The sequence below is a fragment of the Amyelois transitella genome, chromosome 3, assembly GCF_032362555.1.
Source record: "Amyelois transitella isolate CPQ chromosome 3, ilAmyTran1.1, whole genome shotgun sequence".
NCBI classification, from domain to species: domain Eukaryota; kingdom Metazoa; phylum Arthropoda; class Insecta; order Lepidoptera; family Pyralidae; genus Amyelois; species Amyelois transitella.
Window position 1 is genome coordinate 5,690,892 of NC_083506.1, and position 27,386 is coordinate 5,718,277.

Consider the following 27,386-nt stretch of genomic DNA (forward strand, 5'->3'; position numbering starts at 1 on the left):
CGTCGCCTAAAAGAAGAATCCCAATTAATTATCCCTTAGTCGTCTTTTACGACATTCATAGGAAAGGGATGGAGTGGTCCTATTCTTTTTTCTATTTGTGCCGGGAACCACACGGAATTTTTCATTTTTCTTAATACTTTGCAATAACACTATGATTTTAAAAGCTGAATAAAATAAAAACGGTAAAAGTGTTTAAAATTCTTCAAGAAACTGTTAAACTTAAGTGTCTCAATTTTAACGCGAGCTTGGAGCTCCGCTAGGTCGTGTATTTTGCTAAAACACAATATTTACATTAACTATAAAGGGCCAGAAGCCTTTGCCCTCATTCATCAAAGCTATTTGACGTGTTAAAGTGTTAGTGGCGCGAAATAGAAATAGAAAATAAAAATAGCATCTTTTTGTTATGATAAATGTAGGTACAATGAGAGCTTGATTTTAATTAGTGTTTATAAGGAGATAGACTAAAGAAGAAAAATAATATAAACTTACTCTTGATTGACTATTACAAAACATCGTAGGAAATCGCACGGATTGGGAGCACATTAAAAAATCGAAAGTGTTCTTGGATACAAACTCAACGGCATTACGAGTAGGTATATTGTAAAGCGTCAATCATTTAATATTCAATTCCGATCTGATGTATATTGTACCTTACGGAATTTCGAATATACAATTGTTTATAATTAATGAGAAAAGTACTAATAATAAATATACCTAATTAAATAATTTAAACTAATATTAATTATTTTATAATAATAATAAAAAAAAACTATTCTAAATTACAAGCTAAATACATTATTGTTTAAATTTGGACCCCTAGGAAGGGTTCCCATCACGCAGGCAGCATTCCCGCGCTGTATTGCAATAGCAATACGCTGCGCAAGAAAGCTGCCCGCGCGAGGGTCTCCTGTTGCCTCCCTCAGGCGTTTGCTGAGCGCCTTGTGGAGCTCCCGCGCGCCCTTGCCCCAAGGACCAAGTGTCTCGACACCAAACGGTACGAACTCGTACTGGGTGCCAAGACAACTGTATTTATTGGTCTTGAAGCGCTCCCGGGCGTCCGCCGCCGCACCAGCCTGTTTACTGGTCGCAGGGAGGTAGGACGCCGCCAGCGTATCTGCGCAAGTGGCGTCCCAGACCAGCGCGCGACCCATGCGCCAGGGTATCAATGACATCCCGTCGGGGCGCTTGCCATCGTCTCGCACGATCTGGGGCTCAAGGGCCACGGGGACGTCGGCGCTGACAAGCGCCCGTCTCAGGATGTCATTGAGAGCAGCATGGCGGGATTGGCGGCCGGCACCCGAGGAGCAGGCAAGACCATGGTGACCTAGGCGATCAACAGAAACCCCACAAGAGGCACAGCTGTGGTCCACACAGACTTCAGCCCCGACTCTGAGACCCACAGCCACGCGAAGAGTTAGGGGATTTAGAAAAGTTCCTAAAGCAGGAGATGGATAGGCATGAAGCCAATGTCCGGACTCTGGTCTGGACACGGCTAATAGTCTAGCCCTATCTCTGCTAAAGGAATTTTCCAAAAGAGAACTGAAAATAAAATTAGATGAAATGGAATCCCAGGCCCTTTGGCTTTGTAGCTTGGAGGGTAGATTTGGACTCGGTCCGGTTAGCCAGGCATTTGTGGCCTCATCCAAGCACGCAATCTCGTAGTTTGTAGTCGCAGGGACCTTAAGAATATTACCTACGAGATTAGATGTGCTGTGGATAGAGGACAAGAAAGCCGGCAGGGCTACACAAGAAATTTTTCGGATTCCTAAGCCTCCATTCCTAATTGGAAGGGAGGCTTGGGTCCATGCCTCTTCGCCAAAACTTATGTTGAGTATTAATTCAATTTTATTTTTTAAAAGTTGATCAATAGGTTGGACCAAAGTGGGGTATTTCCAAATAGGGCAACAACGGAGCAAGTAAGTTAATTTTGGTATGAATAAACAGAATTTTAGAACGAATAACGCAGAGTGACTGCTAATTTTGGTGAGGCGGTCCGAATAGTCAGTGAATTTTGAAATTGATTTACTAAGAAGGGAAGGTATGGCCTCATCAAATATCGGTGAACCAAGTAGGTAGAGACTATCTTTTGTCAAAATTTTTATATTAGGGGCTATGTTATTAAAATTTTGAATAATTTGAGATGCCAAAGATGTATTTAAAGTTTCAGAAATATATAATTCACATTTATCAAAATTTAATTCCAGACCAATATTAGAGAACTTGTTTTTTATATCAATTAAATCTTTCAAAACTGTTTTAAAGTCTCCACCTAGGGTTCCGTCATCAAGGTACCATATGTTTAATTTTGAATTTAAACCGTGAATTATTGAGTTAATTGCCAAACTGAAAATAGCTGGACCGAGGGGATCACCCTGCTGACAACCCGTGGCCGAATCAATCTCATTATATTTGTGTACTAATTTTGAAGGAGTATGGTAGCATTGTAGTAAAAAGTTGTACAATTCCGGAACATGCAATTTAATTTCATTCAGCAAGGTATCCCTGTTGACCGAATTAAAGGCGTTTTTGACATCTAGTTTTAAAAGAACTTCGCACATATTGGAATGAGTAAAGGTGCGCACGGCATGCACTGCAGCTTCACACCCTCCACGTGTGCCGAAACCAACCTGTACGGGCTCAAAAAGATTTTGTAATTTATGGCGAGTGAGCCGAACGCACACTTTAGCAGCTAACCGTCTGAACGTAGACCCTACAGTAATGGGGCGTATACCACCGTCCTTTTTGGTCAGGGCAATAAGATTCGCCCCATAGATCACCGCTGACACGTCCTGACAGACATCTCCCAGCAGCATAAATTAACATTTCGAATATGTTATTCATTAACTTTATGCTTCTGTTGAAAACTTTACAGACGTGAAAATTTACTTGATGTACTGGTATGAGTAACATGTTGCTTCATTCGTAACTTCGTATGTAATTCAAGAGACTCTTAACCTTTCAACTATTAGAACTAAGTTATTAAAACTTTCCACCAAAATATAAATATGGTAATTTTTGGCGGGATTTCGTTTTAATTTCCCAGAGGTATTAAATATTCTAAATTAAGCAACAGCTTCCAGCTTAGCGTCTGTTCTCTGGAATTTTTTCCGTAAGCCTTTGATTTTTTTTTGAATAATTTATACAACTTTACTATTTTTTTATGGGATGTAGGCAGTTAATCAATCCCTACTTATACTATAAGCTCTCCGACAAAGCGAGGTGGATTGGATTGGTGAGTTGATATGATGATGATAAATATTATTAATGTGAAAGTAACTCATAATGTAAGATTTTATTCCGATTGTGACTTTAATTTATTGAAATTGCTTTTCAGTCACAGATTATGTATGAATTGGAGCTATCTATACTCCTTCAGAAAAAATAACGTGGATAAGTAAAAATTAATAAAACTAATACACAAAGTAAAATGCTAAATGGAAGAACACACACATCTACACTTCTTTACTTTCGACTTCGTAATATAAGTAGGATATCCCTACATAATTATAAGATGAGGAAGTTATGTACTACAAACTGGTTCTCATGAAATGTTCGAGGGAGCACCGGCAGACAGAGTCATAGTTTGTTTGATTTCTATTCTTCGTTTTTCTGGCTTTAGTCCCGGTTGCATCTTCTTCGGTGGAGAGGAGCCCGGGGGTATGTCTATGGATCCTGGATTGGTTAAGTCAGGTTTTTACACGAAGTGATTCCCGTCTGACTTGCACAACCTTCACAGAACCTATCCCGTATTGAATCGATCATGGTTACACATGCATTTGTCTGACAGTGCAGGTTTCTCACGATGTTATACCCCTTACCGTAAAAGCATCGGTTAGTATTAAAAAAAGAATTAATTTATGTTATATAATAAATGAAAAGAAAATATTACATTCAAAAGATTTTTTTATTTGCGTAGCCGTGCCAAAAGAAATGATCAAGTAAGATTCATAACACCCAATTTATATAACAAGGTCATCATTATATTAACAGAGTTTTCTCTTTGTTCAAAGACGATGGAATGAAATGGCTGTTACAAATTACAGGCAATCTTCGTCATAATAATAAACGATCGGTTTGTAATAATTCAGGAAATTTCCAAGTATTCTTTATGTCGGTAATTAGTTCCATAATGGTATCCATGCTTAAGTTGATGGTGCAGGAAGAAGAAATCCTGGAAGATAAATGACGTCGTTTTATTTGATGTACGGAAGAGACTGTTTGATAATTTCGAGAGCTCACCAGTTTGGAAGTTCTGTCTTTGTATGCTGTTTTCTGACCTACCGCTAAAGACGATTACACACAAGCGGCTTGTTATATTCCATTTAACCCATTATCACGATAACTATAAACCTTTTTATCCCTTACATGGTAGATAAGGCCAATTGTTTCAAAAATACTCGAAGGTTACGTTCAGTTTACGATGATTGAATGAATTAATTGATATTTGATTGATACATAAATACAAACATACATATGGTCTCGTCTATATCTCTTGAGGGGTAGACAGAGCCAACAGTCAGAAAATAGTGATCGTTCACGTTCAGCTTTTTGGATTAATTATAGAATTGAGATTCAAATAGACAGGTTGCTGGCCCATCACCTAAAAAATAATCCCAAGTTTGTAAGCCCATCCCTTAGTCGCCTTTTGCATCATCCATGGGAAAGAGATGGAATGGTCTTATTCTTTTTTGTATTGGTGCCGGGAGCGATACGGCACCACAATTAATTTACGGTTAATTGATTATTGAGAAAGTAATAGACAGCTTGCCAGTGACTCGCCTTAGTTAGAGAATAATCCCAAGTCTAAAAGACTATTGGCCTTATATACGTTGTAAACGTCGTATGTGTGAAAAGTAGAAACATACAACTTTAATTGTTAGATTTCGACATTTTTATCTGGAGAAGGCCGTGATACGCCATTGTCCATAATCCAAGAGTTGAGTAATAGCATTGGAGTGAATTATTATTTCCGCGATCTTTGTTACCGAATTTGTCCAATTAATCTGAAAGGGTATGCTGCTAAAGATGCCATTTCATTAAAAAAAATGATGTCAATATATAAACAAGAATTTCCCACCCAAAAAGCGCCAGTTCTTTACATTATTGACTACTAAATAACTTTTATTTTTAAAAGGTAATGTCTAAGATCTTTACACCACAGGTTTCCTTTGGTGTAATAATTTTCTTCACTTACATTACAAGGCTCGTCCAACCGAAAAGAGAAAGATAAAAAAGGTAGTCTCAGCTTTTCGTCGGCCGGCTGTGAGCAGGACTGTGATTTGTAAAGGATACGAATTCTACAGACAAAGGGTTAAATGAATACTATAAATAATATTTCAAATTGTTAGTTAAGGATACATGTTGACTTCTGGTGAACATTTTTGCAAATATAGAGAAAGGCTGAAATATAGCTGAGCGTGGCCATTCAGTCTTTGCAAGACTGTTGGCTCTGTCTGTCCCCGCAAGGGATATAGACGTGACCTATGTATGTATAGAGAAAGGCGTAGCTTACTTTTAATATTTATGAACTTGAGTTTTTTGAGAAATACTTTGATATTCCGAGAGCGGAAGGGGCGATAATAATAACGAAAATCATGGATTCATATTTTGATTTCTGAACGTAGGGCTCTTTTTTCCTTGCCGTGAATATATTAATAAGCATCTGTAAAATATGTTTTAGAAAAGAATCATTATTTCATGACCGCAATGGGATCGAACCCAGTAGGTAAAACTGCACGATTATTATGGCGCCTATGATGCCGTTCATAAAGTTTTAATTAGATGAAATTTTCATCCATCCATTTTCTCATTAATTACACAAATATATGTAGATATCAAGTTCTAACATTGTGGTCAGCGTTAATTACTATTAACAATAACCATTAACCAATTTTACATACGCACTAATATTCCTGACTATTATCAGTAAATGAGGGTGAAATCAACTGGTAACAAAGTCGGCCGGCGTGAAGCTTTCAGTACTGTAATTTGGTCGGTGATTGTAAATTACTTAGATTCTAATTTATTTGCGAGGGCGAAATATTTATAGTCTGGCTGCTGTGTGTTTTATTTCTTTTTTAATTTTGCAGGAATTTCTGATAATTGATGTCCTTAGAAAATTAAAATAAATACTTCTTTACGCAGAATACATTATTGTTTCCTTTAAAATATCGATTTTACATCTTCCAAATAAAACCTTTTCTCAAGCTAAAATATAAGTAATTCGTTTTTTTTTTAACTAAACAGATATAATAAGGAAAATTTATTACTTATGTTTTGTAATTGTTTCAAGATCTACATACTATTTAGCCGCAAATCTTTTTACCATTAAAAACTGATTAGTACCACGATAACAAAAAAACATTACTGTTTTCAATTTGACGGTACAACTCTGATGCGTTTCTTATATCGGTCCCAGACTTTATTGGACAAAACAGTGTCTGTCCCGGGAACAAATCGCTAGGGATCGTATTATTTGGTGCGTAGATTTATCGGCGCAGGAGGATCAAGGGCCCTTTGTTGGGCTTCTCCATAAATCTTTCTGCTATTTAAACGGTTATTAGGACGCAAGCGATTGATGTCCACGTAAACGTCGTGTGACCACTAAATTTTATAAAATGTCTGTCTCGTGCTTAACTGTTTACCAATATATTTTTAAATAGATTTTATATGTCTTACTTTTTATTTTCTTTAACACCTTAAATTTTACTGCTTTTTCTGCTGTCTTGCTCATATGAGTAGACGTATAAAGGCAAACCATAAAATTTGGAAGACGTTCCGGTTTCTGTGGCTACGGAACTCAATGGCAAAATAATAAAAGCAAAAGAGACTTGTGTTTTTAGAAGCAAAGAGAGCAAGAATAAGAGAAATTTTTCCAATTTTATCGTTGTCTATAGTACAGTGATCTGATCACATAACAAACATATGTTGTTGCTCTATTGTCGCTGTGTATACTGTGTAAAAAGTTAAATTTTTATTTAGGATCTATTTTGTTGGTACGAAAAATACTAATTCATTCTAGGAATCACAAACAAAATCTTAGTTTGGAGAAATATAAAAGTTAGCAATAAAATAACTACGTGAGTAAATTTTTTATATAAATTTATTTCAGTAATATAAGGCAATACTAAAAAATCGCTTCGCACATTTATTTCGTGGAGCTGACGGGCGCCTGTAAGCGTTTATTTATTAGAAGGGAAAAAGAATTAACAAAACGCGATAAAGTACGAATAGGTATCTGAGTATTCTTGAAGAATATCTGTCGTGCTGAGAAGCACTCTGTTGTAATAAATTCACTCTCAATTTATCTTTTTAGGGTTCTGCACCTAAATATGAAAACGAAAAACCTTAAAAGAATTTTTATGCCTGTCTGGCTGTATGAACTTGGAGTTTATATAAAAGAAGTTAGAGTTGAATTTTATACCACTTAGGTCACTTTCATCTAAGAAAAAGTCAAACTTTTAACTTAATGAAATTAAACGATATGACAATTAAAATTAAGAATATTTAACATTAACCTGGTATCGTAAAATTTTACAAAATGCTAGCTTTTGAGGACATTATGTAGAGTACCATATCTGACTGTAATTAAGTATTATATAAAAATCTAAAGTAATTTTTGATGTACTTTTAATGTTTGTGATGATCCCTCTGTGTGTGAGTCCGCTCGCACATGACCGGTTTTGCGGTTTGCTTTTGATTGTACAGTCGAAAAATATGTTGTCGATTATTGAACCTTATTGTTATAGCACTAGGAATCGTAAAATCTTTAGACGTGAACTCAATAGCGCCAGGCGTGGGAATTTCGACAAAAAGCCTACTGCTTTCTTCTACTTTTCTTAGCAGAGCCATTACACAAAACATTATTCCAAATTACATTGGGCGCGTAACGGTAATGTTTTCGTTCGTTTGATAAAATATAAAATGTTGTTTTTCAATTAAAATAAATTAAAAAAGCATTATGAATGTTTTAAAAAAGCCCAACAGTAACAACAACAAAATTCTTAAATAAAATTTAATTATTTTAAAAACCTTTTAATTTTAAATTTTGAAAAAAAAAAATATGTTAACGCTGCGCTAGACATAAATATAAATTGTCACAATATTTCATATTATTTACACTATTTGTAACTTAAATAAAACGTAATTTGCGAAAATCACTATTACAAATCTGTTTATAGTTTTGCTCACGCGAGTAGTTTCAATCCTTATCTAAGTAAAGAAATACACTCTCACTTCGTGATAGAAATATTAAAGTGATTTGTCATTGTCTCCTCCAGATTTCAGATTGGATAAGGTAAATATAAAAAAAACTATTGAAAGATTTCACCGTTTCGTTCAGCTATTGTTTTCGTTGGCAGTAGTGTCTGCTATTAAATATTTTATATCCTCGCAACCTGTTACGGGCGGCACTAGCCCCTTGGGCTCACATTTAGTGGCTTTACGAACTGCATTTGTTCTATATATCGTATATTGCAGTACGTGTGCCACTATCCCATTTGTAGGCCAGGTGGTATTGTATGATTAGTAGCTACACGTTTCGATAATCAAAGTCCAAAGTGAAACAAAATATTTTGTAAGGTCAGGACGAAAGTAAATGAATATTATAGTTGGTTATAACTTTATGATTGTGTTTATTGTCTCAGATGAAATACATAAGTATTCTTTGTTCGAATCACCGTGCTTCAGTGGTCTCTAACGAATGTAGCACTCTTACGTACGTACTCTTTAGTAGTACGGTAATGAAAAAGAAAATTATAAATCACAGATACAAAAATCATTTTGGCTTCTAAAAAATTGTTTTAAATATTTAAAACAATTTCATTACAGATTTGGAATTTTGTACGCATTTTTTTACATATAATAAAAAAAATACATATTATTTTTACATAATTGATCCATTACAAGATAAACAGCAGAACGTGGCTTTTCAGTCTTTTCAAGACTGAAGGCTCTATCTACCCCGCAAGGGATAAATACGTGACTATATGTATGTATGTAATTTGATGAATCCCTTGTCTTATTTTTACGTTGTTCGTAAAAAATAAATGTGTTATTTTATTAAAACTAAGCTTATAGATAAAGGATTAAATAAGACTTTTTAATTGTATTTCCTTAACGTGTCACTGATCACTTTTTTCGGAGATATTTAGTAAAAGTATCCAAATATGACTCATATTTTGGAGAATTCACAATTGCATATACCAAGCAATATTTTACAATATCCAGTCACACGAATTTTAAATATAATTGAGACTATAAAAGCAATAAATAATATCACCAGTACAAATAAAGACGTTCAGGAGAACTAATGGGGCGTTCATAATTCGCGCAAGGCCTTATTCAATGGAAGCCGTGAGATTTATAGCCACGGGGATCTGGCAAGATGCCTCCTGGCACGCTGATTATGCAATTTTGGAATCTTCTTTTATGAACAATTAATTTTTGACATCGCATCATTATTGTCTCCGACCTGTCTGAGGGCACGGGGTATGCCTGTGACCACGATACTGGATCAAGTAAAGTTTTTTACATGAACCTCACTCACTTCTGATCTCCGAAGCCTTTACATTGGAAAGGGAAGGGGTTTGTTCGGTATGACTTAAAAAAATTATTGATTTGCTTTGGTTTGGTAATTTCATTTATAATTTATAATATAAAATAAAGTATTAAGTTAGTATCCCACACTATAACTTAAACTTAATTTAAGGAATATCTCTCCATTTTTTATTTAAATGAAATTAAATATTGAAGAATATATTCTTTTTCCAATACCATAATAGCTTGGATTTCTCCTGGTGTTCATTTGCTTTCTATTTCTGGAGTCTTTAATTGGTTTTCATAGCATAATGGATTGCATGACAGTAAACTATGTCGTTCGAGCGAGATGAATTGTCCTGAGAAACTACTTTGATTTTGAGATTTGAGCTCTCGTCAAAGATTGTACTTATAATAATATAAGAATACATAGTATGTGTATAGGAAAGATGAACCCGAGAAACAACTTTTGGTAAATAGAATATTAAATTTTCTAGCTGCTCTGATGAACTTAAAAGATCAACCCCATTGCATCTTTTAAGTTAAAGAAATAAGTATATTTTATGTTTAAATTTCAGAATTCTATAGCCCTTTGAGGAGCCAACCGCTTTAGAACTGCATCGTTAGACAGCCGTCGCCGTCCAAAGCGCAGGAAAAACTTGCATAAAGAGTGCATTGTTTGCAGTATTCCTGTTTTGTTGGGTGTAAATGAGATTTTAAGGTATTAAAGTATACAGAATTGTTTTTCTTTTGTATTAAATTTGTATGATATCGATCTTCTATTTTCATAATACTGGACGGAACATATGATATTTACACCGAGTTTCTACGCAATTAATACAAAAAAGTAACTGGCTTCTATGGCTCAAATAATCTGAAAATTATTTGTGCAGCTGGTTAAATACGAGTATTTTCGTAATTATTTACGAAATCGAAGCTAAAGAAGAAAAAAACAATGTGAATGAAAGAAGAAATAGCCTTAGCCTCGCTAGACTACTGCGGCGTAATTACCTTTGCGTATTTATTAGTACTTTCATATGTCTAAATATGAACTAGGTACGTAGATATTACCTGTATCATCATAAAGTCCGTATAGCATCGCAAAAGTTTGGTTTAGCTGAACAGGATCGTAACATAAAATTTTACAACAACTTTAGACGTTACGATATTATGGCTTTTTGATATCTTGCCGTGCACAATAATAGCTTTATTACTTGTAATTTTGAAGTTTTTACTTCCATGGTTTATGTTTAAGGCGTAATTTGTAGTATAATTTGCGATGACATCAACACTAAGCTTGTGGTTATAATATATAAACAGTAGCTCATTTCTTATTTTGATAGATTTTTTTATTAATGAGTTTGCTAAGAGTAAGAAAATATTACTTTTAGATTTTACAATAGGTTGTCTGAATTTAAAATTTATTTAATTTAGGTTTTAGAAAAAATGTTCACATGGCTGCCGAAGCGTTACAGAGTTCTACGAAGTCAACGGAATTTAAGTAGCGTAGCAACTCATAAGAGTATTATTCCGAATTTTTGTCAATTTTTCTTATTGTTAATACGATCATAGTCATGAAATTATTCCTTTATGCATACTTTGTATGTCGAAATGGTGTAGGAAGTACAATGTTTGCCTAGCCGTAGAAGTCTATATACTGACCTAGGTATCATAACAACAATACTTACATTTTATGTAAGTTATAGTTAGGTGATGTATAGAATTATTTAACTAAAATAATCACTTTTATTATGACAGATTTTTTTTATTGTACGTACTGGACCAACATATGGCGTCCTTAGCACAAAGATTATTGTTCTTCAAAAACTAAAACCCGGCACCAATAAAAAAAAAAGAATTGGACCACTCCATCTCGTTCCCATGGATGTCGTAAAAGGCGACTAAGGGATAGGCTTATAAACTTGGGATTCTTCTTTTAGGCGATGGGCTAGCAACCTGTCACTATTTGAATCTCAATTCCATCATAAAGCCAAACAGCTGAACGTGGCCTATCAGTCTTTTCAAGACTGTTGGCTCTGTCTACCCCGCAAGGGATATAGACGTGATTATATGTATGTATGTATAATATATTACGGTCATGTAAAATTCTGGGATCATAACTAGCGGTTACCCTTATAGGAGTAGTATCGTTAGGGCTGTTCATTGCGGAATTTGCATATTTGTGCGTTTAAGCCAGCAACTCCACTGGGTCGCAGAGTGATTGAATTATTTACTGGCGCGGCCCACCGGTGCTTCGCCCGACGTGACCGGCGTGCGGGCCGCGATTTTGAAGCTCTCATCTATCTATACAAAAGAGAACGAGAGAGTGCTGATTGACTGAATTTAAAGCCTAAACCGCATGGTCAAGAGATTTCAAATTTAGCATGTATTTTCCTTATTTGGTCAAGGTGTGCACTAAGAGAGCGTTTTTCCGATATCTTCGCCAGAATGGTGATAAACAGAATTTTAACACACTTGGCAGGGTTATTCATACTGTTATTGGCGGAATTATTAACAACAAGGCATATGTTTATATCAAAATTTGCATATTTGTGCGTTTAAGCCAGCAACTCCTCTGGGTCGTTGAGTGATTGAATTATTTACTGGCGCGCCCCACCGGTGCTTCGCCCGACGTGACCGGCGTGCGGGCCGCGATTTGGAAGCCCTCATAATTGTTATAATTAGCCAGTCACTGCCTCGTTTCGATAATGACCAACACGTGCTTCTAGTGATGGGCCGCGGGTAAACTCGGTTACAATTTAATCGTTGCGGATTTATAGAGTATTTGAGTAAATTTTATTTAATTTGATAAATAGCGAGGGCTACAAGACTGTAGGTGACGTTATTCATGAACATTGTCAAGGTCTGAGCTTCATTTTCTCTCTTACTCCTTAAGAACCAAACACTAGAAAAAGAGAGAAGACAGGACATCTAGTGTCATGTCGACGTACATAAAACGACCTCTGCTTTTTTGGCGTTCGTTACGGGTTAAACATGGTTTTCTCAAGATATTTTACCTTTAACTATACCCTGGTAGTCACAACAAAGAAAAGAGTAACTAAGCAAAATGAATTGCCTATGGAAACCAACATATTGAGTTACCGAGAAGTTTGTTTTCAAGTTATTAGCAATTTAATATCTAAACAATCTGTGGTACGAGGCAGCCATAAAATCACGACTGGTCCTTTTTTATTACGTTCAGGAGTTAAATCTTGACGAGCCACGTGGGACTGACTTCATGATCCAGGAGGGACCAGCTTTTGAACCCGACCTTTTTACTTTTAATGTTGCAATTTCTCTAAGCTCTTTATGTTTTTTATTATTTACTCACATTTGAAGTAGGTATAGAAAATTTGGTCAAAGCTTTTACTCTTAACGGAATATTTGGAAATAGTAGGATAAAGACAACTGCCATGACATATTTATGCACAATGCCGAAAGTAATGAATTTTTGCTGAAATTTAGCAAACATATAGATACATACCACAAACTTGTTTCAAATAAATTCAATAAACAAAACATAATACAATCTGTTAGATGGGTTAATATTTGAATTAATTATGTGCATTTATAACTTTGTAAACTGTTTTGTGCGAAACAATACCGGCGTGAATTTAGTTCAGTTGGAACTTGAATCCAGGAACAGAGTGAGGAACTAGGAATAATTGAAATAGCATTTGAGCGAGTCTATTTAAAAATTCACTACATTTGCTATTGCAATTTCGTCACGGATTCATTAATGAAAGCACAATAGTGAAATTCGTTTTGAAATAGTGCATCGTTGCAAGTATAATGACTTTATAAGAGTTCTTGTTTGAATAACAAGTTCGTAAATTTTTTTTTGGAGAAAATTTGTTTTTTCTTTGGTTAAAACTTTATTGAATCCACTTCAAATAAGTATATTACAATATGATAAATAAAAAAATGCAGTACGTAGTTATATTCGATCTACAAGGAAAATTACAATTTTTTTTTCAATAGTATTATATACTTACGCCGGGGTTGTAAGTGGATATTGAGTTAGCGAAAAAATCTTAACTTAAAATCTCGGAGATTTCAAGGGAAACAAAACATAATTTGGTGTATGAAAGTCCACTGATGAGAACCACGTTATTTCGTGACGTGAGAGGTGAGGGTTATTGAAAAAAAAATCTGTATCGGTATCTTGTTACAATTCAATTATAGTGAAATTGGGCCTTCTTTTAACGATATACAGTTTAACGGCCATATCAAGTGTTCGATACATTTCATATAATTCCTCCTTTCAAATATTTTCACTCCGTATATTTTTATCCCACAATAACACAAAGGACAGCTTAGGTAATAGAGCGTAAACGAAAATATTGACATACGCGGTTTCTGTCAGCTTCTGATATGGGTTGCACTATTTCGTTTCATAGGAATTTTCAAGTTTCTATACGGCTGTTATAAGAATTCCATTCGCCTGTTTTTAACCCCCGACGTGAATAGAGGTTGAGCACGTAAACCGAATGGTAAAATCATTGTGATTGACCTTTTTCCAAATATGCTTATTAGGGTGGTCCTTATTTTACAAAGTGAAAAATAACATCGGGGCACCTTGTCATTGCGTTCTTTATGCTATAAAATGAACTCAGTTTTTTTTTTTTTTTTCAAATTTATATTTAGGGGTCGCGCCATCATTAGAAAATTAAAAAAAACTCAAAACAAGAGAAAGGCTTATGAATGAAATTCCTGACGAAATTTATAAAAAGTTATGATCTATCTGTTTTAATGGCTCATAGGCGAGCACCAGTTGTCATTTTGCTCTCCTCACCCCCCCCTCTTGCCATACATTAACAAGGACATGCCCCGCAACTTGTTCGCTATCAGCCTTAAGTGTGAGCGCAAGTCGGTTTTGTTTACGTCCGTTATCAAGTCTGGACGCCGCTAAATTAAGCAACAGGAAAGCTGCAATTGTAATCAAATCTACGCTGAAAAGTGCTGGGTCGGACCCCATGGAATTTTCTGTGAATAGATCGTCCATTCGTCGTCATCGGATAAAGCATCGTAAAGAGATGGCAGAGACGTTGAAACGCGAATTCACTACTCACTTGCCTTTAACTATTCACTGGAATGGAAAGCCAATAGAAGACATTACCGGGCACGAAACAGTGGATCGTCTTCCTATTTTGGTGTCAGGACAAGGAATCGATAGTAGTTGTTCGGTCTCGAAACTGGACCGTGGAACAGGAGAAGCATGTGCATCAGCTGTGTATGCTACTATACTGGATTGGGGACTGAACGATAGAGTTAAATGCATGTGCTTCGATACGACTGCAGTCAATTCGGGATTGAGAAATAGGGCATGCATACTATTGGAGCAAAAAATGGAGAAAGATATGCTTTGGCTTGCATGTCGCCATCATATACTGGAGATAATGCTAGAAGCCGTCGTGAGTACAGCTCTAGGTCCATCAAGTGGGCCTGATTGAATAAACATGTTGATTTTTAAAAGATTCAGGAATCACTGGAGCAAAATAGACCAGACCGACTACAAAACAGTCGCATCTGATCCTCATTCGCTGGAATCTGTACAGAAATAGATTCAAAATTATGATTTCCTTCGCTCAGAACCAACTCAACGTCTATCAACCTCGAGATGATTATAAAGAACTACTCAACCTCACCATTATGTACCTAGGAGGACTTCCTGAGAAACAAGCATCATTTAGAATGCCAGCTGGACTGCACAGGGCATGTTGGATGGCAAAAGCTGTATATTGCTTGAAAATATTCTTATTTAGACACCAGTTCAAAATGACCAAAAAAGAAGAAAAAGGAATTAAAGATGTTTGCATCTTTTCAGTCATGATTTACGTGAAGTACTGATATCAAGCTTCGGTTGCTTTGTCAGCTCCCAAAAATGACTTGCAGCTATTAAAGGACCTGACAACATTCGAATATATAAGTCCAGATCTATTCAAAGTAGCTCTAAAAAAAAATTATGGGACATCTGTGGTACTTGGCAGAAAGAGCTCGTATCATTTGCATTTTTCGATGACGAAATTGCATCAGATACCAAACGAAAAATGGTGCAGGCGTTAGAAAAAGAAGGTCTCGATTTCTCTCCGAAAAGAATTAGTTTGGATACGAAAGACATTGCAAGAAAAAATATCGAAGACTTCGTGTCCAGTAATTCACTTCGTTTCTTTGAAATACTAGGAATATCATCTCAATTCTTAAAAAAAGATGTGAATGACTGGCCAGAAGATGATGAGTACAAAGCTGGAAGAGACATTGTGCGGTCCATAAGGGTTGTGAATGATATTGCTGATCGTGGTGTTGCGTTGATGGAGGAATAAAACAAGTTGATCACCGCCAATGAAGATCAAAAGCAATATTTAGAAAAAAATTTCCGGATTCTAAGAAATCAACACTGATTAAGTAAGATTTTGATTGTTTTGTATGTTTTATGTTTGAGCTGGATTATTTTAATAACTTAACGTGTCAATTTTCATTGCTAGGAATAAATGTGACCATTTAGAAAAATACATGTATTTATTTTTTCTTTCCAACTTTAAAAGTCCCGTCGCGACCCTTATATATTAATACTAGCTTTTGCCCGCGGCTTCGCCCGCGCAAATGTATTTATATTATAAGGATACGCCAAAAAATTTCACCCATTTTTTTATCCAGTATCGTGCGGGGCTGTTTTATGTTTATATTTGGTTTAAATTCATATGGCTTCTCCCGTCTTGTCCCGTCTCTTCTCGTTCTGTTCCGTCCCGTCCCAACCTGTTGTGTCCCGTCCTGCCCCGTCCAGTCCTATCCTGTCCCATCCCATCCTATTTAGTGCCATCCTGCTTTCCGCAACTGATACGTATTTTTTACTAACCAATATTTAAGACTTCTCGCACTTCGACACCTATCACTATCAAAAATATCAAATCTAATCAACAAATCAAAAATTAACTGAAATAGAGAGTAAAATAAGTTAAATAAGTCAAGTTAAAAGTTAATGAATCAAACAAATAATAATTTCAAATCAAAATATTTGTAGTGTGTAATATGTAGTTTCGCGTATGTCCGCTAGGGGCGCTGCTAAAATTACACGATAAATTAAAATATTTTACGCTACCTAGCTAAATGACGGTAACGAAACCATAGCGCGATCTATCTCGATGCCAACGCCATCTATCGAGCATCGAGACAACTCGTGATAGTTAATAGAAAATAAAATTCGGGTGTTTTATTTATGCATACCGATTACGCCGAGATTTATGGACCGATTTAAGTGATTCTTTTTTTGTTCGGTAGAGTATACTTTCAAGTTGGTCCCGTTGTTACCTAGTCAGGATCTGATGATGGTATTCCAGGGAAATCAAGGGCAAACCTCAAATTTACAGGCAATTACGTTTTTGACAATTTCATAGATCTGTTTAAGTATTTGCGTCTGATAGTCATCATCCCATGTGAATGAGCTGATGATGGAAGGTACAACTCCTCAACGGTTAGGAGTTGAAAGAAAATTCTTACGAAGTTATACGTACATGTGAGGCTATTAGGTTGACCTGATAATAAAAAGTAAATCTCATTAACGTTAAGAATTTAGGTGAAAGGTTAACGGTGGTGCCGTGTGGTTCCCGGCACTATTACAAAAAAGAATAGGACCACTCCATCTCTTTCCCATGGATGTCGTAAAAGGCGACTAAGGGATAGGCTTATAAACTTAGGATTCCTCTTTTAGGCGATGGGCTAGCAACCTGTCACTATTTGAATCTCGGTTCTATCATTAAGCCAAATAGCTGAACGTGGCCATTCAGTCTTTTCAAGACTGTTGGCTCTGTCTACCCCGCAAGGGATATAGACGTGACCATATGTATGTATGTATGTATTTAGGTGAAAATGGACGCGGACAAATTTCGTAGCTGTTTGTATGGGTAGTGTTAACACATAATAGGGATTTAAAGACGTGATGTTATTAATGTTATGCATGTATGTACATAATTATGTATGTTATTATGTATGTTAAAGAGACGACTGAAAGTTGTCATACAAAGTCTTTTTTTTAAGGATGGGAAATCATCAAATGACCTCTCCCGCTCTGGGTGGAACGGAAGGGAGTGTCAGACTTTTACTGACTAAAACCCACCTCGTTCCTTCAGTTGCCCTTTGCGTTCCGGGGCCACGGTATCTCGTTAGAACTTTCCCGCAGCCCCGGCTCAGTTTATCCCGTTTCCCCCCCTTGGGGGTTGACATTTCAAAAATCCCTTCTTAGTGCTCACTTATGTTACTAAAGGAACCTCTGTTCAAAATCTCAGACTCCTATACCGAGCGGTTTCGGCTGTGCGTTAATAAATCAGTCACCCAATCGCACCCCCTAAATCACGATTGGAGGGTAGTTTGAAAAAACTTATAATGTCAAACATATTTACTTGCCTATGTACGTGTTCATGCCAAGTTTCAAGTTTATAAACCCAAGGAATAAGATTTTTCATAGAAACGTTTTTACCCCTTTTCCCCCCCTTGGGGGTTGAATTTCCAAAAATCCTTTCTTAGTGCTCCCCTACATATCCCAAGGAACCTACATTCCAAATTTCAGCTGTCTACGACCAGTAGTTTCGACTGTGCGTTGTCTGTCAGTCAGTCACTCAGTAACGGAAGAGTTTTATATATATAGATTAAATTATGAAAAAAATACCAAGTAACTTTCTAACTTTACATATCACTATGCGAGGGTGCCCCACCATAAATTAAAAAAAAATTTTTTTTTGGTATTTAAGGACCACCCTTATGCTTATTCTTGAACAAGACTTTCCCCGCTTCTACTTTTCGAGTTCTGTATATAAGTATTCTTCTTGAAACTTAAGTGTTATTTTCTATTCTATTTTTATTTTAGGAATTATTAAGATATGTGATTATTAGATAAGATGTTCAATTTAGAAACATTTTGTCCATTTAATAAAATCTTAATCTTTATACTTAATTAAAAATATTTTAATCTCGGTCGGGGTCTTCGAGTATATCAGCTCGGCTATCGGATATCGATACGTATTTTTGACTTTATTTAGTTACAGTCATTTCTTAACAAGCAAACTTGGTCGCGTCGCGTTAGCTATAAATAGATGGCAGTAATAGGACGATATTTTGAAGTAAATTGGATACTTTACGACGGCGTTGAGATCACAATATATGTGTGGCGTGGTGCCATACATCACAAATATTATAAAGGCAGCAAAAGCGGCCAAGTGCGGTGTACGGGTTTCGTGAAAGTAATTTCACGAGAACCGCCACCATTCTCGTCAGAATATCTCGAGAAGCCCGAAAATGGGTTCCGTGACGTCGTAAGTGATACAAAATTTCTATATAGAGCCTTTGAGCGAAGTTCTTTATACTTACTTCACATTCTGCAGGCGTCTTTGCCTTTGACTGCTCGCACGCCACTTTTTAACCACCGTCAAGTTGTACAAGTACCTATGTGCGGTTTTTAATAATAAATTTATTATTAGTTTGATGGTGGATGGCTGAGCGTTGGACCAGATTAGAAAATGTATTAACACCTTTTATATGAACGATGAATGTACATAATATGTTGCTGAAATGAGTCAATAAACCCAATTTTTTTTTTTTTTTTTTATAAAGAGTGTAAAATATTTTTGATGTTTCTTTAAATATGTTGGTTCTTCTGACCAATATTGCAATGACTATGATATTGGTTGTTAAAAAAGTTAAGGTAAAAGTGGTTTAGAATCTATCCATCCAACCCATAGGTAATAAGATTTTCGAAAGACAGGTTCATCTATGGAGATGAAATAAAGGCTATCTTTAAGAACAAAAGACTAAGTACTCGTATACTTTGTTGAAAGCCTTGTTTCGCATTTTCACTATTTTGAAAAAATGTGCTGTAAAATCCTTTTGTTCTTCCAATTACCAAGCCGGCAGAAACAACTCGTTTAGTTTTCACAAGCAAATACTTTTATCATAGCATTTCACATTGCAAGGTGTTAATGCTTGTGTTATTTCAATAAAAAGTCGGCATTCAAACACACGGCTTTTTGTAAAACCGACTGGTAAATAAGGCAAAGGTCCCAGTCGTATCCATTTGTCCCCTCGGAACATTCGCGGGAATGAGCAAAAACAAGTGAAAATAAAGTGAAAACATTGTTATTCTCGTGTGGATTACCTTACGCCGTGTTATTCCAGCCGGCAGTGTCTCTACGGATAACGAACTATGGACTTTCGAGTTCCATATATTTAAATTTAAAAATAAATTTGCTGACTGCGCCGCAGAGTTCAGTGCTCATCCCACCTTAATTGAGTCCATTAAACTTTTCCGGAATATTTTGGTCATTGTGATGTGGCTTCCGGATAATTAGAGGTCCTAATTTAGATGTTATTTTCAGGATATCCAGATATTCCGTGTCCCATGTTTTTTTAGGCGATATTTACAGGTATGCTTTATCTTAAAATCTCGTTAGTTGTAATTTTAACAAGATACGTTGAAAAGAAAATCTATTTTCTGTAGTAGCAGATATTTGAAATTGTCCTTATAGTCATTATATGCATTTTTTTGTATACTTACACAAATTTTAGGTTCATACATACGAATATCATGACACGGGAACAATAAAATGCGTTGGTATGTAATTATTGCTTAATTCATATTAAATGTTTGAATTCGAGTATTTCGATGGATAAATTCTTTCTTAATGCTTTTACAAAAGAACTTTTGTGAAATATTTTGGTTGTGAATTATTATATTTCTGTTTCTAGGAGGCAGTGTTAAATAAAACTGTATAAAAATGCGAACACCATTATTCTTGCCAAGATTATTTCGTGTTACCTCGTCTGATACAAATCCGCGTAACAAATGTTCACGTTAATAGGTAATTGTACGTTATATTCTCATTCTTTATCTATTTCGTTTTTATTTTGTGCTCTTTTCATCGTACACTTCTTTGAAGTAAATTAGATAAATTACGTCTTAGCCTTTCAGAGAATCTTTATGCTTTTACGAATAACACCTTGTAGTAATTTAATACACGTAAGATTTTCAAAAGAATTTGATATATTATTACAGATTATACAGAAGAACTAGATGTACAATGAGATTTAATTTACGACGTTCGAGTTAGTATTGTTGATATGAATGGAGGCGCTGCTATTATTCGAGTAACATAAAAACATCTATACATATAGATACTACAAATGTTGTTTTGTATTATTGTTGTATTAAGAACTGTTATTTTATTTAACCAAATCTATATAGGTATATATAAAAACGATACTAACTGACTGATATCTGAAATATAAATGACTAACGAGAGTCCGCGGCGCCGCCCGCGTGTAAAGAAAATTCCTTTATCGCCCGAATTTCGAAAACTTCTTTCTTAGCGAATGCCTACATCAGAGCGACTTTCTGCATGCCAAATTACAGCTTGATCGGTCCAGTAGTTTGGGCTGTGCATTGATAAGTCATATAGTTCGTCATCTTATCGTTTTATATAAAGAGATAAGTATCTCGAACCTCTGGGTATTGAGATTTGAATTTTGGTAAGTAGGTACCTACTTCTAGGGGTAAACTAAAAGATTCTTGCGTAAATTTCAGTGTAAATAAACAAGAAATTTGTTTTTAAAATGAGTTAACAAGTATAGCTAATTATTTTTTATTTAAATCTGTATTTTCCTCCTGGCTTCAGTCATTAATTATAAGAATTATTGAACTTCTGCCTATAATATATTAATTTGAGGACTTATCAGAATTACTGAACTTGTCCAAATTTATGGTGGCCCGCTTTATTATATCAAAGCAACAATATACTGGAAATATTTATTAGCGTATATTAGCGTGTATTTGATTGCAGAATATGCAAGCTATGGAAGGGTAATACTAAATTGCATGGCAATAGGAGATTTGCATTTTGGTTCCTCATTTATTATATGATTTTTTTGCAAGAAGCGTTCAATATTGCAAAGTGTGACCCGTTTATTATTAATTAGTATTCTCCTTGAAGCCTCGCTCCCGTGGAAATAAAAAAAATATTATTCTTATAAAATCATTCTCTAAATTCCGTGCCATTATGTACTCAAAACCAGACTAGTATCTTTTTTGTTTCACAATAATCAAAAATAGAAATCTGTTAGTTTTAATTAAATAAAGATATAGGTTTCATTCAACTTTTGTGTAAGCTTCGAGTTTAATACTTTACATACCTAAGTTATCAATAATACATCAATAATTTTACGTGCATGCAACTGAACATGTTACGAGTGCCATGAACACTTGTTAGGTTTGCCGGTAACAGGGTTGCACAGTTCAGTGTCAATACCTGACCCTTACGAGGTAGACATAGTCTATTTTCTCATACAGTCCTGAATGAAAATAATTATAATAGATTCAAATCTATCATCATCACCTAAATCAATGTAAACCTTAGAGATACGTTACCTTTAAGATTTACATTGAGAGGCATACGTTACCTTTTATCGTAAAATTCTAGAGTCGGTAAAGTTGCGGCTTTCAAAATCATATTACCAACTCATTTTCGATAATACGAGAATTATGTTTTATGCAGGCGCTTCTATTCATAACATGAATAATATAGGAGATGCGATATAACGTACAATAGGGGCGGTTGTCGGTATTTGCGAGTGTAAATTGAAACATGTCGAGAGTTAATTGCGTCCAGGCTCGTGAGCCCGTGCTCCAGGATTATCCTGCCTTAGAGCAAGTGCACTTATTTTGGGCAGTAGAGTGTGTAAATAATAGGGTTTGTCGACACGCTAAGAAGAAGAACAAGATAAGGTACGTAAGTAAGGTAGTATGATATCTACAGCCAATTAAATATGAACCATTAATGATTCTGCTTTAGTTTCTCAGTTAATAGGGCCGTTGAAGTTAATGTGATCACCTGACTTTCCTCCTTCTATAAACAAAAATAATTCACGTCTTTATTCCTTACGGGGTAAACAGAGCTAATAGTCGAAAATAACTACACCACTCCTAATTCAACAATGATCATAAATAAGATTTTATGAGAGGAATTTGAACATTTAGGTCTATTATGTGGTTTGGTGGTGCACACTGAGGATTTTCCGCAGGAACGGTAATTGAAAAAGCCTAGATCAAAACAAACTATTAAGTTTAATATTAAAAAAAACAATTTTAAATATGTTAAGCAAAATCTTATTTTTTTTTGGAGGTATAGTACTTTGATTAATTTATATTTTGAATAATTATTTTGAAATTGGGAGAAGAAAATACATATAGAAAAATTTGTAATGAGTATTTTTTAATATAATTTCTTTACAGATTAATTCGCATTCTATAAATACAATAATTATTCTAAGCCTGCCCTTCCCGGCGACAAGACCGGGAACCGGGACGGCATCGTTATCTGGATTATGTTCAAGGAGTTTCTGTTGCTTTTAAATATTAATGAACAAATAAAAAAAAAATACTAAACACACTTAGTTTTTATTAACCATTTATTTAATACTAAATACTACATATACATAGGAATAAGAAGAATAAGGTACAAACAATTTATCTCGGGCATCAGTTCTGGTTATGTGTATAGTAAAAATACATTTTACCACAATCGGTCGATTACTTATTTGTTTGTTTTTATTCATAAACATCTCAAAATGTTTGAAGACTTGTTTCGTAATTGAAATAATTGTAATTCCTTGCGGATAAACATCCTAGAGTACCTTATAGTTAGTACTCAGAAACCGTCTAACGAGAGCTTGCACTAGATTCTAGATTAATCACTGAGGGATCAAAGAAATTGGGTAAGAAATTTCTTAGTTGAAGAAGTGGAGGCTTAATCAACAAAGGAAATATCCCAGAACAACGATTATCCCTAGAAATCGGTATATTATAGTTTTTATATATCATTTCACGTAAAAGACTTCTTCCTCCTTGTCATATTCTTCATAGGTTACATCCTCATCTAACTGGATTGGGTAAGTTGGTTTACATAAGTAGCGAATCCCGTCTGACCTCCACAACCTTTGCAGGGAAACCTAACACATATCTAGGGCGCCCTCCGAATAGATTCAGGAAGAAAATTCCACAGTCTGCTTGCACTTGGAATTAATTCGACATGAATCCCAGGCGGTGGACAGGAGTGGGAACTTAAAAGTGGGAACTTTCATGAAAGATAGCTCGAGCTCCTCTCCAGAGTGGTGAAGATGTGAAAGTATCCTCATTACTCTGGAGAGGAGCTCGGGGTCTGGCTTCGACCGTAAATATTAATATCTGAAGATAAATCAGTGTAATTCATTTATCAGTCGCCGATCGGTTGTCACGGCAATCCACCAAAAGATGCGTGCTCGGCTACAATAACATGAATACGTTCCATTTTGGCTTTTGAGCTTGTCATAATTTCGCTAAGTTTATGTTTCAGATAACATCTTGGTCGATAGTTGAAATTGGTACTTTGTGATTATTGTGATTAAGATGTTTTGTAGGGTATGTGGTACCTACGTTAGGTAGGATTGCGATGTTTTCTAATAGCTTGGACCCATAAGATCGACGACTTTATAATGTTTTTAATGTCGGTCTGTTGGTATGTCGGTCTGTCCGTATGTAGGCCTGTCGGTCTGTCGTTTTGTCGATTGCAATGATACAATTCACAGATAAAACATGGATTTTGCATAGGTAACACGTTTTAATTGAGTCTCTTCTTGGAAATTGATTTACATAACTTTTGCCTCGATGCCGTCGTGGCTGTCGTTCCGATTCAAACTATTTGAAGCATTCAAAATGGCAAATGCCAAATAGCAAGTTGAATATTAACTGAGGATTTAGTATTTAGTCGAGAGTGGAAATTGAAACATGTCGGCAGTTAATTGTGACTGGGCCCCGTCAACCCGAAATTCGGAATTTTGTTATGGACCCAAAGTAAACTTGGACTGCGGGTAAAACTTTTTACGTGCCTTTATTTTTGGTAGGTATGATGAATGAATACAAAATGTTTGTTTTGGGTTGTGAAACAATAAGAAATTTTAATTCAACACTACGTTAGTAGTAACTAATTTTATAAAGGTAATAATAGTAGGTATGCTTCCATGTGTCTCCCGCAAAAATAAAATGATAGCTGAGAGAAACAATAAAAGAACTACAGGAAAATTTCAACAAAAACAAATATTTTTCCGGCAATTAAACGGAAAATTGTTGAGTAAAATAGATCGTTAATTGATGCTGGGCGGATGTAAATGAATTGGGTTTCAACAGTTCTGTTTGTTTTCACAGGTCGGATCGCATGGCCCTCGCAGCGCGTTCGGCGCGGGGCAGGCCACGACTACGAATTTTAAATGCTATGTGTGCGAGGGTGACCATATCTTATTTACATAAAAGAAATTAAACAATAAAACCTTTATAAAATTTTACTGACACAATAAGAAAAAAACAAATTAAAAATGTTTGTAACATACATAACATCACGTTTATATCCCTTGTGGGGTAGACAGAGCCAATAGTTTGAAAAAACTGAAAAGCCACGTTCAGCTGTATGGCAATAATAATGGAATTGAGAATGAGAACTGACATGTTGGCAGCCCATGGCCGAAAAGAAGAATCCTATAAAAGTAAGAGTTGCCTCAATATTATAAAATGGAACAAAATTCCACACTAGTGTTACCAGAGGTTCCCTGACTATAGCTCTAGGGAGGGAGCAGACCCCTGGCTCCGCAGCATAATTGTCGAGGTTACAACTGAGAATACTCAAAGATGCAAAGGATGGAGCAGCTGGGTCAATATGCCATACTTTATCTTCATTGACGGCTACACTACATGCATGATAATGATTTGTGACTAACATTTTCCAGAAGCTAACCGACTATACATAACAAAAAATGTATTCAGCAGTTTAACACAAAAAAATTGTTTAAATGTTATTTTGATATTCTTTTTTTTCTATAACAAATTTTGATTATTTAATTGAATTGAGTGTATAATATAAATTATTATTTACGCATAAATTTGTGATTTCGCATTTCATTAAATATTCATAGTAAATATTTTCTGTGTTCCTATTTTTAAATTAATAGTCACCTTATTCATTCAGTATGTGTATGTACTGGATAGTAGTGTATCTTATATTTTAATGAGCTCTAATGAACATTGTTAAATAATTTGCGTCGAAAGGTCCACTAAAAGGCAAATCGTATGCAAATAGTAAGAATTGTCCTACACCTATTGATAAATGCTTTGACAATATTTGTCGAATCGTGTTGCGATGACTGTTTCAGAAATTTTGACGGAATAAGTAAGTAAATTGATTATGACATGATGACAAAATTTGTAAAAATATAAGACTGAAATATATTTTGATTTCTATGGGTAGAAAGCTATTATAATTTTAATGAAGAAGTTGAGAAAAATATTTCTGAATACTTTAACAAGCCTTGTCATGTTAGAATAAAATAAAAATTATGAACATAATAAATTAAAAAGTTATTAGTTTTTTATAATACTTAAAGGATTACTTACGTAATAAACTATTTATTATGGGCATTAAACTATTTTCCTGCATTTTAAAATTGAAAAATAAAGAAGAGCAGCTTTTTCACTGCTATGTTTGTATCAGTGTTCTCGAAACAACAGTTAAGTAGCCGGTGTGTGCGGAGCTAAATGTGATTAGTTAGGTGGAGATAATTACACATTCCATTTGTCGGGTTAAGCCGGGCTAATCGGACGCCCGGTTTGATAAGGGTCCTCCTGTAGGTGTGAGTTAACTCTTACTACCAATCGTTACCATATTTTAATTATCATTTTTGGGCATGTATAATATAAATAGGGATTTATGTTATTGTCGAAATAGAATTTTGGAATGAATTTATAATATTAATCATCTGAATCTTCTTCAGGGTGATAATTCTGATGTGATTTACGGAAGAGCAATAATAATTCAGGAGAATCAATTAAAATGGATAATCAAAAGTCTGAATTTGGAAAATTACATCTGAGCATGCATATGGGAATACGCTATGAGAGAGCATGCATGTTTATGAATAAACTTTCTGGAGCTCTGATCCTGTGCGACATTCTAGGAACAAAAGCACCATCGTTATTAGTGAAAAGTGTAGTGTCTCTGTGTCAAATACATAAAAAACGGTCTAGTCCTTAGGTCTAACCGATAAAAGAACAAATATTTGACTTTTAAAATTTTAATACAGTACCGATAAGTTTAAGTAAGGTATTGTCAAATGTTAATACCAAGTTCAAAACTTAACAGGGCCGTGCTTTACTTAATTTTAATTTAATTACCATACAATCAATGTGCCAAAATAATTATGTAAGCATTTGATGTTAGATATTATAAATTACTAGCTTTTACATGCTCGCTAAGAAAATTAACAATAGCTCTATTGGGTTATCCTGAAAAGAAGTCCGCGATTTTAGACTTTAATAAAAATGAAGACTTTAGACTTGCTTTGTCGATTCAGTACGTCTTGATAACAGATCACTGAATTGATAACACCTATTACCATTTTTCTGAGCTTCAACTTCCAATAGGCACTTATTTATATAAAAATCAATAAAGTCTTGCGATTATGAGTTCAGAACATAATAAAATTCTCGAGAGTTTTATAAGGGATCTTTAGAGAAATATTTTTCGAAAAAATACATAAGCAGCTCGTTAGCGCACTATGGATAAACTTTGTAACTGGTGCAGATGAAGGAAACCTTTGAAAAACTTTTCAGATCCTTGAAATACTTATTGAGTTGGTCCTTGATTCGATTTTCTTTTTCAGAATTTGAAGTGGCTTTGCGAGTACGATATTATTAACTGTGTGTATTATTTGACAATAACAATAACTTATTTTATGACGTAAATATTGCTGGAGTATTGTTTATTTAATCTCTCTTTTCCGGCGAA

At 35.1% G+C, this 27,386-nt stretch overlaps 1 protein-coding gene across 1 annotated transcript; it reads right to left on the reverse strand.

Moving 5' to 3' along the window:
• Window positions 1–234: 234 nt before the first annotated feature.
• Window positions 235–2,813, reverse strand: LOC132902702 (uncharacterized). The gene is made up of 3 exons (XM_060948713.1): window positions 2,183–2,813; window positions 795–2,083; window positions 235–273 (listed from the first exon to the last, which is right to left on the reverse strand). Exons 1-3 carry the CDS (start codon window positions 2,811–2,813, stop codon window positions 235–237), a joined length of 1,959 nt encoding a protein of 652 aa, XP_060804696.1.
• Window positions 2,814–27,386: the final 24,573 nt, after the last annotated feature.